Raw genomic sequence first — 13,299 nt, 5'->3', positions numbered from 1 at the left:
GGAAGTAGATCTGCTCACCACTCTGGACCTTCATTGATTAGAGATCTAAATTTTAAGACAAAATATGAATGCTATTCAGGAAAGAAGGAGAAATCTAGTCCTCTCTCTCTCTCTCTCCATGAAAGACACTGCAGGCTTTGAATCTAGAAGCATGATGCATTATTTTCCTTTTCCTTCCTAAATTAGGTCAAAAGCCAATGGAGCAGAAGCTGTGGCTGCGTGCATCCATTCCTCCCACTCACCAGTCACAAACACTCAGCTTTCATGCAGGCACAGTATGGAGCAGCAAAAAACTGCTGCACAGAGGAAGATTATTTAATCAGAGGGATAATGCCAAGGCACAGGAAGGTACAATACGCCCTGAATTATCCTGGGAGCTGAAAAAGAAGATGGCACTTCAGCACTTGTTGTTTATATCTGTGTACAATAGTACAAGACAAAATGAAGATAAAATGGATCTAATTTTTCTGTAAATTAACCAGCTGCAATTATCAGCTAAAGGAAAAAAAATGTACCACACGTATCAAATACAATGAAATTATGGAGTCTGGACACGGAGAAACAACCACACATCCTAATCTATAATTTAGTTTCCTTTAAACTCTGTATTATCTTCCATGTATATTGTTCTCAAAGCATCCTTTGTATTATATCACACAATATTATATTATTTGTCTTCTCAGTAATATTTGGGCCAGCCCAGTGCCTCACACCTCTGGATTTCCCAAATTTCCTTATACACACATACACCTCCTTTATATGGTTTGTCTCTAATTTTTCAAGATCGGCTTCAAAACAAGGTCATATAAATGCAACACTACCTGACACCCCTTTAAAATTAACCTAGGCTATTGCTGAGGCTCCAAATTCTTCCTGCACTCCTTTACTGCTCAACCAGCTTTCACTGCTAACCACTTCCAAAACATCCCCTTCCAAAGCTCCCTCAGAGAAGGCATCACCTTTCCCACGCTACCCCTGTTCTCAGAGCTTGTCTGCTGCAGAGAAAAGTCACAAGAATGCTTTGGTTCCTGAAGATGCATTCATTCTGTCCTTTACTTGCCAAATCCTCCTCTCTTTGAAGGTAGACACAGGGGTGATGCTGTCTCTAAGGCATCATCCCTCCTAGCTCATACACACAGGCTACACTTCCCTCCTACCCACTCCCCTTAGCCATTTTATTTGAAGTAGTCAATATTTCAAACAGGATACAGGAGGTTTTTGTTTGTTTATTTGTTTGTTTCTATTACAAGCAAAAGCAAGAGAATGTTTCCAAGAAGATATGTGTTTCTCACACACCCGCACGTTGTACTGCAATACAATTCCGTCACAGAAAAGTTACCCCAAGGAGTCACAGAATCAGTTATCTAGGTTGCTTCAACTTTGATAGCTTTCTTGAAATTTCCTGTGGCTAACTAATGAAGATGCAGGTGCTCTCAGAACCATAGATTTTATTTAAATTGCTCTTTTAAACAGACTAGGGTGCTTTGCAACGCATTTCTCCAACTTCTGCAAAAGGAACTTTCCTTCTACCTTGACGTCTTCTAAAACTGTATTGTGGAATATTTTGTCCAAACAAAAGAAGACACAAAGGGAATGCATATGCAATAAGTATGAATAAGTTCCTGCATTACTAAAAGACAGAGTAAAATGTTGGCGGCTGATAAGATAATGACTGCTCTATTTTGCCAATTTAACCAGTTTTACTGGCAATAAAGCGTTGCAGGTACTGATTACACAAGCATTGCTAGCCTTCATTTCCTGTCAATTACCTTAACTCACACCACTGTAACCTTTGTTACCCTGTGTGATAAACCAGGAAAGTACTGCCATCAGCCACACCGTATTTATCCTGTCAGTACATCCCTGAAGACATACTGATGTACGTTCACTCCTGTGTACACACGGTGATTGTTCAAAAGCATGAATGAATGAATTTGTCTCTCAAAACATACCAAAAGATGTGCAACTTTGTTTCCTGGTGTAGGAACTGTCTGGCTTGCCGAGATCCAAGTCTCCCTCCTCTTTCACTTCATCTTGAAATCTTCTGACAGACCAACTTTTTGTTCCACATTTGTACAGCTTCTCACGCAGTGGGATGCCACTGCATAATTTATATTCACATAAACAACTTCCTGCCTACAAGTGAAAAACCTTCCAAATTTCTGCAATGTCACTTATTAGTTAGAAACTCATTTCATCCTAATTTAAAGAATAACTCCTCTAATGACTGAAAAAACACTTATTTAAACATTGTATGTACATACATGAATACATTTCCCCATTGCTAGCTATAAAACTGTAGAGTGGAAATAGCACCTGAGGAGTGTGTTTACAGGAAGTCCACTTGTCGGTATAGTGCAATAGCGTTTGGTTCTACAGGGTCACAAAGGAAAGAGTTGAAAAAGGACTGAATAGCGGGGGCAGGGGGGGGGAGTGTATGACTCAAAATAGATCAAAGAAGTGGAATTAAGAAAAGAAAAGCATATTTGTCTGACCAAAAACGGATACTTTTGTTACGGCATATTTAAACTCATTTGCTTAAAAAGAAAACAAAATAAAACAAAACAAAACAAATTAGACAGGAAGGCTTCCCCAAAATCTATGCCTTCTGATTTATTATGATGGCCTGTGGCATCAGATATGGCTGTTGGTATGGAAATAAAGGCTAAACTTTCCCACCAACTTTCCATTACATTTTGTTGCTTTGTGACATGGCAGCACAGAGGCAGTCTGACAAAATCACATCTGACATGAATGTAAATACGAAGCAAAGGTGTATCATAGAATCCCTCCATGAGGAAGAAATCGCACTCTGACATTCATCAATGCTTGCCAAACATTTATGGAGACCAAAAACAGTGAATGTGAGCACACTGAGACAGTGGCTGGTGCATTTCAGCAGTGGTGACAGTGGGTCACCTCCATTGGTGCATATTTTTACAAGCACAGCATGCAGGCTCTAATTCATCACTGGCAAAAAAATGCAGTTATTGGTGGTGACTGTGATGAAAAATAATATTTCATAGCTGATAACTTGCTCTATCAAACAGTGTTTTTGTGCTCTTTGTATCTGTTGTCATTTCCATGGAAATAAATAGGAGGCGTTACTTTTAGAGCAATCTATGCATTCAAGAGTACAGAACACAGCTACTGTCACATCTGTCTGCCATGAGCACAGAATATAAGAAATGAATAAAAGTAGTGAAAAGACTACATGTTTTAATAGGTCTGGTACTGGTGCCTTTTGTTTGCCATTTAATACAGCCCGTACTCCAGTACTCTACACTGGCTTTGCTGAGTAATAAATGGATCTTTTCTACCCTCTGTTTCCCTTTAACAACTACCCGGTACATAAAATGGCTTTAAAAGGTTCTCAGACATTTAGGGTGAGCACTATAAAGCATGCAACAAGACAAAGAGCAGGCAACAACAAATGTCCTTGCTTAATAGTTTTGTCCGCAAATCTCTCTGCTGTGCACTTTCAACCCAGGCTGTACTGCCATGCAACTTTCAGTAACAATTTCAGTCAGTTAGTAAACTCTGCAATAGTATCTCCTCACTGAGAAAGACAACCATCATCTTTATCCCTGAGAGAGTGGTGAGGTGCTGGAGCAGGTTGTCCTGAAAAGCTGTGGATGCACCATCCCTGGAGGTGTTCAAGGCCAGGTTGGATGGGGCCCTGGTCATTCTGATCTAGTACTTGTTCTGGCAGCTGGCAACCTTGCCTGTGGTAGAAGGGTTGGAACCTGATGATCCTTGAGGTCCCTTCCAACCCGAGCCATTCTATGATTCTATGTTTTTGTAATCATCGAAAAGCTTCAGTGGCTCGCGAGGCAAAGCTCTACAGCCATCCAGTCAGACTAAGAACTTTAAAAACAAATCAAGTTACCTTCTGTCATCAAAACTGGGTCCTGAGCCCAGTATTTGAGAACTGGAATGTCAAAGCAGGAAAGCCTGCCTTGTGCACATTCTCATCCCTCTGTTCCACATGGATGTGCAACAGTGTGCAGTATTATATCTGTATAACAGCAAAAAAAGGCACAGCAAATCCAGGCCAACATTCAGGTCTGCTGACGTGTCATCCTCTGCTCTCCCTGCAGCTCTCATCCAGAGCTACTTTTCCCAGCATCAGAGTGGTGCTATTTGATTTTGATTTATTGCAAGTGAATTATTATAATGAAATCACCAACTTGATTTAAGCCTCTGAGAAGGATACGGATGGACTAACAAAAAATTGTTCTGCAAAACAAGCAATTATTGTTAGGTTCACTGGATATTGGCCTTAGCAATCCAACTGATTATAGAAAGTTAATGATTTAAAAAGCAATGAAGAAATAAGAGATTAAATCCTTTAAATTTGCATGAAAGGCTCCAAGAGGAATTTTATAGTGATTTTCACTGCATATTTTATTAGATATGTGATATTTTATTCATGGGTAAAGCAAATATAACAATTAGGAATAATTAGCATTTCAGCACAGAGTGTTATCTAATAGGTTAAAACACACATATAAGTCTTCATTTAAATTCTATGTCTTCACATTTTCCCCTTTCTGGTTCAGAACTTTTCCATTTAGCATAGCACTTACAGGAATATTACACAGCTCCTGGAAAAACAGGAACAGAGAACTAGTGTCTCTTGCCTTTGATATCTTATTTTCTTCTGCTCCTTGCATTTTTACTCAGCTTCCTTTACTATTTCCTCCTGAGCATAGCTTGTCATATAAACCCAGCATAACTTTCACAAAACTTTTCCCTTTCATCTTTTTTCCACCCTACTTCCATGTCATTTCAAAACTAATCTATGCAATGGGAACCTACTTTAAATCTAACCCTGCACATATAAATGGAATATCCATCAGTTTACAAAAAGCTGACCAAAAAATACAGTATTCATCTCTGCACCAAGTCTTCCACTCTAAGCTGAATACTGCCCAAAAGTACTCCAGTAACTATTTTAGCCTTTCTCATTAAGCATCAATTTTTTTTTGCTTTTTTTTCTTTTTATTTTTTAATGCAACACTTAGAGCTCATAGATTATGTTTTCTTTGAGCTGATGTAATTACCCAGATCAAAGCTGGAACAAGACTCTCCAGCTGAAGTACACCGCAGTACAATACAGAATACCAAACACTTCCTTTGCCGAATTAAGTATATTATCACTGAAAGCAGGATGTAAATTTTGAACCCTGCAGAATTACACCATGCAATTCTGAGCCCTCTCCTTTGCCAAGTTTCACAACTGTCATCCAAATCCAGTACATTTCATCTGCTAACCTTCAATTCAGCCAGTGTCCTCCATGTTATTAAGATCAGTAATAACTCTCCAAATCTCCAAATAAATCTCCAGATCACATAAACATTAATTACAGTGGCTGTGGGCACAAGAAAATCTCTCCCTTGCTCCTCCACCTCTCATGCAATCATTCGGTAAACAATAGGTAAACAATAACCAGAAAACAAAGCCCGATACCTACAATGATGACTAACAGAGGGAACAGTCCTCTGACACTCATGGGAAGAACGCTGAGGGACAACAAAATAACACTTAGCACACATTTAGCACATACTCAGTGCCAAGTATCACGCGCCGGCAGATCAGTATTGCACCTTCTCCAATAGTCTGTCAGCACTGAAGGGGCAATTTGCTTTGCCCAAGACAATAAGTTCTGGGGAAGAAACTGGGCTTTGCACAGGAAGGCAGAGTCCAGAGTTTCATATAACATTTCCTACAGCTCTTAGAAGAAGGCCAGTTCCAGGCCAGTGTCTTCACTTATCAGGAAAATGGTACCTAATGATTATCATTCATGGTATAGGAAGACAGAGTAATATCACAAAAGGAAACGGATAGCACTTGCATCCCAGGAGCCCAGCAGGAAGCTAGCTGCTACACAGTCAGCCTAGGGGGCAAAATGCTCCAGAAAAACTTCAGCTTGCATTCCCAGTTTCCAGCTGTTACAATAGGATTGCTGGCCAACGGAGTGTCATGCTTTTAGTGCTGGGCTGTGGTTTCCGTGCTCTCTTCTTGGCATTCACAGACAGCACAAATAAACGAGGATATGTAGGGCTGTCAGAGGTGAGCATCAGCACGAGGGGAGACATGACCTGGACTGCAGCGCTGATGGGTTGGAGAGGTGCAGAGCTTCCCAGGTTTCAGCAAGGTTGGCATAAGCACCTCTAAAATCCAAGTTTTCTTCCAATTTCACCAGAGTAGACATTTTTTTTTCCTTCTGGATTTCAAATTAATTAAAGTAAAAATGAAGGTGACACCTGAGTTCATAGATGCAGATAGATACCCTAATTTACATCACCAGCATACCACTCAAAGTCAATAATTTTCAATAACAGGCTACAATGTATTGTAATACATATTTACATAACATTATTTCCATTTTGTCTTATTTTCTGATATTTTCTCAAAATATAAGCCATTTTATAAATATTGTTTTCTCCTCCTACTAATCACCTCAGTCCAAACAGAAACAGTATTTGGCTACGTCCAGTAAGTTTTATGAGCATTGAAGGCATAGAACACAAAGCATGTTTGGAGGGTAGGCAGATAACAAGAGTTTTGTCATACTTTAATACGTAATTCAGTTAATTAGGAAAATTAATTAGAAATTGATAGCCCTATAGAACTACTCTTTTGCACAAATCATTTTTAAAACTATTGCTGGCCTGCTGAAAGATCAAGCAGTGGAGCAGCAGTGACAAAGAGTAAAAATAGAAACCTCAAAAGGCAAAAGCCTCCAATAAATTTCAGCAGAAAACAGACTGTCATGGCAGATTATAGATAGCTATATATCAAATGGAAGAAAGTGATGTAAGTTCAAGTCTATATCTAGGGAGTAACCTAATGGCTTACAAAAGTCATCTCCTGCCAATACCACTTGCTTTACAGGGCCTGGGAGTGGAAAAGAACCATACTTAATGCCTTTGTTCATTAAGTTAAATGAACCTTAGTTGGTAGGTTTATGTAGTCACAGTCTTAAAAGATTTTTCTCCAGTGTGTTTTTTCAAAGATGGCACTGTGAGAATAAAGGCTCTGTGCATCCATAAGTAGTCATCTGAAAGCACACAGCAGCAGCAGCAGCCACAGTGATTGCTATGTCAGGCATTTGTTAGGAAGTCACTTGAAATTGGATGGCTGGTTTTTTTTTCCCCCTCCTCGTCTTTATATAAGGACAAAGAAGTTGAAATAATGGTAAGAGTTATTTAAGAACATGAAAGGGAGCCGCCTGGCGTAGTCAGCAATCCACAGGATCAGTTTAAAATCTTCTGAAGTGACAAAACGACTCACCTGGAACATGACAGACTCTGGATCAGGCCCTGATGATCACTAAGAAACACTCCAGAAAGCAGTGACACCTATTGGCAAACAGGCCTTTGGAGGACAGCAAGCCATAGTCCAAAGCGTGGAAAATTATCCCCCTCTAGCAGCAGAGTAACTGTCACTATAACACATTCCAGGGATTGAAGTACTAGCAAAAATGTAAGCTCTGGGTGAGACTTTAAGAAATAGTGCACATATATAGAAACACTGAGTATGCCACAGAACATCGCTGCTAACCAACTCTATTGGCTGCTAAGCCACAGCACACTACACTTAGGGTCTTTGGCTGTAGGTAGGTTTTAAGTAAACAAGTAACCTTGATACATTCTACAACAGGAAAAATAGAGCTAGACACTCATCCGTGGGTATTGCAGGCACTAGAGGCACCTACAGATTTGGGATTTATTTTTTCAGTAAATCCATTCTACTTGCTTGTCCTTATGCTTTACAAAAAACACACGAGGACAGTGACATACAGCACATACCTTCCAACAAAGTTTTATCAACAACACATCAAATTAAATTCCTATTACCCATGAAAAGAACAAAACAAGCCAAGCACACTGCACTACAGCAGCTAAGACGACAAAACGTGGATGTGAATACCACCAAGCAAACCAAATTCCTTTCTCTTACAAATACACTTTTTTATATTTTTCTACTGCATTACCACCTCAATAAGTATTAAACTCCATCTTTCAAGTCTACTATCTGCAGTACTGAAGAGCTTCAGAGTACAAAACAGCCCAGGACTTAGCAATGTCCAGTTTGCCTAACGCAAGAAACGTAGCTTTCCTGGCCCCACTAGTTTTGCAAACTGATGGGAAGGGAAGAGCAGACCTAATTTTTTCTCTTGGAAGAATTTAAAAAAGTGCAAGTAATACAAATATGCATTAAATACTATGTAAATATGTATGCAAACATATACTGCATTTGTATATGTTTGATTTTAACATTTGAAACCAAAAAGCTAAGGGTAGTATGCAGCTGAGTGCCCACGGCTGAAGCCACTGATGAATATAAGGAAACAACCCACAATAATCAGGGTATCTAAACAACTGCAGCACAGCACTGTACTGAATTAATCTTTAAATTACTTTCTTTTCAGTAAAAACTTTTGCACCTGCAGTATCTAACCACTGCCTAAGGTGATTTTGCTGCATCTAATACATGTTTGCACACATGTTACTGTGTATGCACAGTAGGTAAGCCGTATGCACATACAAATACATTACTACAAACAAGCCAAGGGGAAAAATGAGAACGAGTACAAAATACAAAATATAAAAGCATAAGACCATCAACTGTAGAAAACACAGAGCATACACAAATTGTGCAGTTGACAGGGAATGCCACCTAATCCCTGCTTAATTAAAGCAGGGTTCTCAACTCCTGTTTAGGGAGTGAGGAGTGTGGGACGACTGATGTATGAAGAAAATACCAGGCAGCGTGGCTAATCTCAAAGACTTTGGAGCTTTCCAGCTACATAAATCAGAGCGAGTTTTTGAATAGCCTCATAAAACACAAAATCATTGCCATTCCACTCACGGCAGTCACATTCTTCCTACAGCATACAGATCATTAGGAAACTTCTAAGCAATCAAGTAATGTGGGGCTGATGAAATTACTCAATCAATGCATGGGCTCAGGGAAGCAACACAAGACAGAATCACACAGCTCTGACATGGTAAGCCTGCCTCTTGCTTTTCCATACACAGGTGAGGAAAATTGCAGGGGATTTGATTCATTTCAGCATTTTCAAAACGGTGCTCAGTGTGGTCATTCTGAACTGCCAGCTCCCATTTATAAGACCAGGGCAGCAGAAACAGACTACGAGCAGCCCAGCCCAGGTTCAAATTACGATACAGAAAATTGCTTATTTTTACATGTGCACATTTACACAAGCACAGACCTGCACTTAATGATCAAAAGCGGCAGCTTAACATCAATTCCGAGGACAGGAATGTGAGAAAGCGTGGCTCATAGGTGAGTACCAGGCACCATTCCCCTCCCACTGCCATCACCAATTCTTTAATCCCTGCCCACTGATTCCAACACCTTCCATTACTCTCTCAGGGACAGCTGAATTGTTACATACTTTGATACAGCAAACATCCCTTTCCCATTAACGCAGGCAGCCAAGAGAGTTAATGCTCTACACTGAAAAAGTACCATCAGTGCCACCAGAGAGAGGATACGCACAGCACCGAGGTATCTCTTAGGACTGTGTCCCCTTCCCATACATAGGAAAATATTTTCCTCTAGCATTTACTAACACTGTAGAATTAGGGAATGACAACACTTCTGCTTTGCCTGTTGCCTAAGGCATCAGTATTGCCTCTGGTAGTATTTCTTTTCGCCTGGACTGAGCATTTTGTTTTCTTCTTTGGCTTTATGAGTCCTTCTGTGGGTAATTTGTTCACAGAGTCCTCTGCTGATCCTTTTCATAACTCATTTGGATAAATACAGTTCATTATTTATCTCTAAATATTTTATACCTAAGCTCACTCAGCACAAGCGGAAGATAACAGAAAGGGTCAGAACACTCAGGTCACTCAGCACAGGATACTGTGCTAGTTGGAGTGTTCAGATGTCTGCGCACTAACTGTTGGCACAATTCTACACTCAGGTCATTTCTTCGCAATATATTCATTTTAGTAGATTTAAAGCTCCGTGCAACCCATATGAATTTGCCATTTTCATGGCAACATAAACCAGTCTATAAAAGGAGCTAATCCCCTTGTCAACCGTACTAATTGTCTCTCAAGGCAAATTAATTGTGTGAGAAGCAACTACTCGGGTATTTTTTTCTTCCAGCAAGGATTTACTGTGCTGATGCATCTAACCGCTAATGGCATTATTAAAAAAAAAAAAAAAAAAAAAAAAAGCAAGCGGTAAAATGTGTTGCATTCTCAGTATATAATAAGAGAGACAAACCAAAATGCCATTAACGTGAAAAGAGAAAAGCTGTCGCTTCCTTCTCCTCTCCCTCACACCCTTTGCTGCTGCAGAATCCAGCGCTCCCTCAGCCGGGGGTCGGGGCAAGAAATCTCCGAGAAACTCCCTATCTGCTACTCAGCCGAGATTTCCCCCGTATCCTAAAATGCGATCACTCCGTTGCAAGCTCCCAAGTAAGAAATTATAAGGCAGACCGTCTCCTAGTGTCGCTTTGACAGTTTACAGCCGGGAGAATGAAATGTTTAAAAGAAGTCCTTCTCCCTTTAAAAGGAGGGCACCAAGCGCTGCCTCCCCCGTGCGATATTCGCCGCTCGAGCCGCACTCAGCAAAGAGGACTGACCCCTATAAAGTTGCGGCACCTCAGGGAAGCGGTCGCCCGAGGGCTCGGGAACGGGAGGGAAGGAGGGAGGGGTCGGCGCAGAAACCGGAGTCCTACAGAAAGCTCCGGCCGGGCTGCCCTCACGCCGTTCCCACGGAGCCCTACCGGCAGACATGTTTATAAAGCCACCCCCGGCAGCGGGGAGACGCCGCCCACGGGACCCCCCCACCCCACCCCGAGCCCGAGATGCCCCTTCCTCAGGGCAGCGCTGCGCCCGTCCGCGCTCCGGCACCGCCTGCGTGCAGAGCATGCAGATGGGCGGGCGGCCGCCCCCCGGACCACCGCGGGGGTTGGGGGAGGGGGGAAGGTAGGGGAAGCGGCCCGCTGCGGACATTGACCGCCGCTCTGAGGAGGGCCGCGCGTTCCCCGGGGCCGAGCCGGCGGAGGGGACACCCGCCCGGGTAGCGGCGGCGGGTGAAGCCCGGTGCCCCCTCCCCAGCTGAAGGTGCGGGCGGTGCCGAGCATCGCGATCGCCCCGCCGCCAGCCGCCCTCCCCCTGCGTAGAGGGAACCGAGCATCCTTCCCGGCGCGGCCGCGGGAGGCGCCTGGAGTATCGAAGAGGGGGAGCGGGGCCGGAGCTCCCCCTCCACCCGCCCCTGCGGCCGGCTGCCCGCGGAGGGGAAGCACTCACGTTGCCAAACCACCTGTTCCGCCGAGGGGGGGTGGGGGCTTCACTTAGATGCAGTTAGAGAGGAGGGGGACTTGAGGTTTGCCCTGGGAGGCAGGGTGAGGGGCTGGCGGCAGCGAGGAAGTGTCCCCGAGCCTCGGACCTCCGAGCGGCAACCGCGTGGAAGCGCAAGGTCTGAAGCACGCACGTACCCCGCGGGAAAGAAAGCGTCCCTCATAGCGCTAGGGGGAAAGGAGGACGCTCGAGATCCTTGCGGGAAGCAATTACGGGAGTAGAGCGAACAACACACAGCCAGCGAGAGAGGGATGAAAGAGAGCGGGGGCTGCGGGGAGGGGGAAGCCTGCCAACAGCGAGGAGGTTGCAAAGGAGAGCTGAAAAAGTGTCCAGCGGCACCGGCAGACGCAGCATCCCCTTACCGATATGAATGATTGAATCTGCAATCGCCGCCTTCCAGGTTCGAGTCCAACAGACGGACACAACCAAGATGAGGGAGAAAACTTCCATCTCCGGCGGAGCTCCAGGCTTTGTGACGGCGGCTCTCTCGGCGAAACGATGGCACCGCGGAGGATGGCGCGGCGCAGGAAACCCAAGAGTTTGAGGTGCCGAAGGAACGCGTAAATCCCGCTGGCAAGCGTGCGGCTGCGGCTGGGCGAGGGGCGAGCGGGGGGGCTCCGGGCGCCTCTCCCCTCGGCGAGAGCCCGCGTCACTTCGGAGGACTCCCGGGCAGCAGAGTTGCTGGGAGAGCCGGCAGCAAATCCATCGAGCCCGGGCGCCGCCGCGGGCAGCAGCCGCCTCTGCCTGTCAGACCATCCCCATCCTTCCGCCAGGTCCAGGGAGCTGCTCGGTCCCGGCTGCTGCACGGCAACTTCCTACCCCACACCACGCAGGCACACACGAGCACACGCGCACGCACGCAAACACACACACACACGAGAACGAGCCCTCTCGGCCGGAGGAGCCCCGGGAGCCCGCAGCAAAAAGCTCGCCTTCAGGGAGGGAGGAGGAGAGGGGAAGCGGGAGGGCAGGCGATGCCTGTGCCAGCAGCCAGATTCCTGCAGGAAAAGCCCCCCCGCAGGCCAAAAAACAAAGTGAACTTCAAGGTAATGCGGATAGTAATGCAGAGCTCTCCCCCCACCCTCGGCTTAAAAATCGCTTCCTACAACTGGAGAAAAACAAAAATTAGAAAAAAAATAAAAAGGCAAAAAACAGATCAATTTGCAAATGAAGCCCAGCGTGCAGTCTCTGTCGCGCGAGGTAGTGGTTGGACAGGGCAGGAGCGAGAGGAGGAGTGCCCGGAGCACGGCAGAAGAAGGCAACGATGGTCTGCAGGTTGCTTTCGGAGCTCCCTTTGCTGGTGGGATGCAGAGAGAGCTGGCGGCTCCGGCACCAGCCAGCACGTTGCCTAGAAATGGATCACCTAGGAGAAGGAGAGAGAGCGAGAGATAAGTGCTATCAGCCAGAGAGGGAGAAACAGAGAGAGCGAGCGAGCGCGCTTCTCTCTAATAACCACCTCCTCCCCCTATCTGCAATACGAGGGAGAAACAAAATAGAGCTCTCATCTCCCTTGAAATCTTCAATTGGGACTGAGGAAGAGACATAGACAGGAGTGCACGCAGCCTAAAAATACAATGGAGGGAGTGGGGGGGGCGGGGAAGGGTGAAAAAAATCTTTTGAAGATTTATGCTCAGCTTAAAAAAAAAAAAAAAGAGAAAAAAAGAAAAAAAAAAAAAGACAACCCCATCCCATTTATTTAACCTTGTAACTCCACCGCAGGTATCAAGTTCAAAGCTGGATGGGCACTTCTGCTTCTCGGTCTTTGACAACTGAGTCAGGGACACTGCTTGAAGGAGAAAAGGAAAAAAAATTAGGGACACCTGGCCCCAAGGGGAAAACAAAGACCTAAAAATCTATTAATATGATTTTAATTATCTGCGTTCTTGATGGAATTGTCACAGTTCTTTAAAACAATGAATTTACTTTTTTTTTCTCCCCTCTTTCTCT

General features: G+C 44.3%; 1 protein-coding gene across 2 annotated transcripts in view; it reads right to left on the bottom strand.

The window, feature by feature from the left end:
- The window catches only part of GRID2 (glutamate ionotropic receptor delta type subunit 2), a 637,449-nt gene extending 625,623 nt beyond the window's left edge, over window positions 1-11,826 (bottom strand). For both annotated transcript variants that reach the window (XM_065736492.1, XM_065736493.1), the window contains exon 1: window positions 11,715-11,826. In XM_065736492.1, the coding sequence (XP_065592564.1) occupies window positions 11,715-11,802 (88 nt within the window). In that variant the 5' untranslated portion in view covers window positions 11,803-11,826. The remainder of the gene's footprint in view (window positions 1-11,714) is intronic.
- Between the last annotated feature and the right edge of the window lie 1,473 nt (window positions 11,827-13,299).

This window comes from Cyrtonyx montezumae, unplaced genomic scaffold (genome assembly GCF_038088225.1).
Source record: "Cyrtonyx montezumae isolate F1298 unplaced genomic scaffold, pur_monq_1.0 scaffold_2, whole genome shotgun sequence".
NCBI lineage: Eukaryota > Metazoa > Chordata > Aves > Galliformes > Odontophoridae > Cyrtonyx > Cyrtonyx montezumae.
Note: the sequence above shows the minus strand (reverse complement) of the source record. Positions and strands in the feature narration are given on the sequence as shown.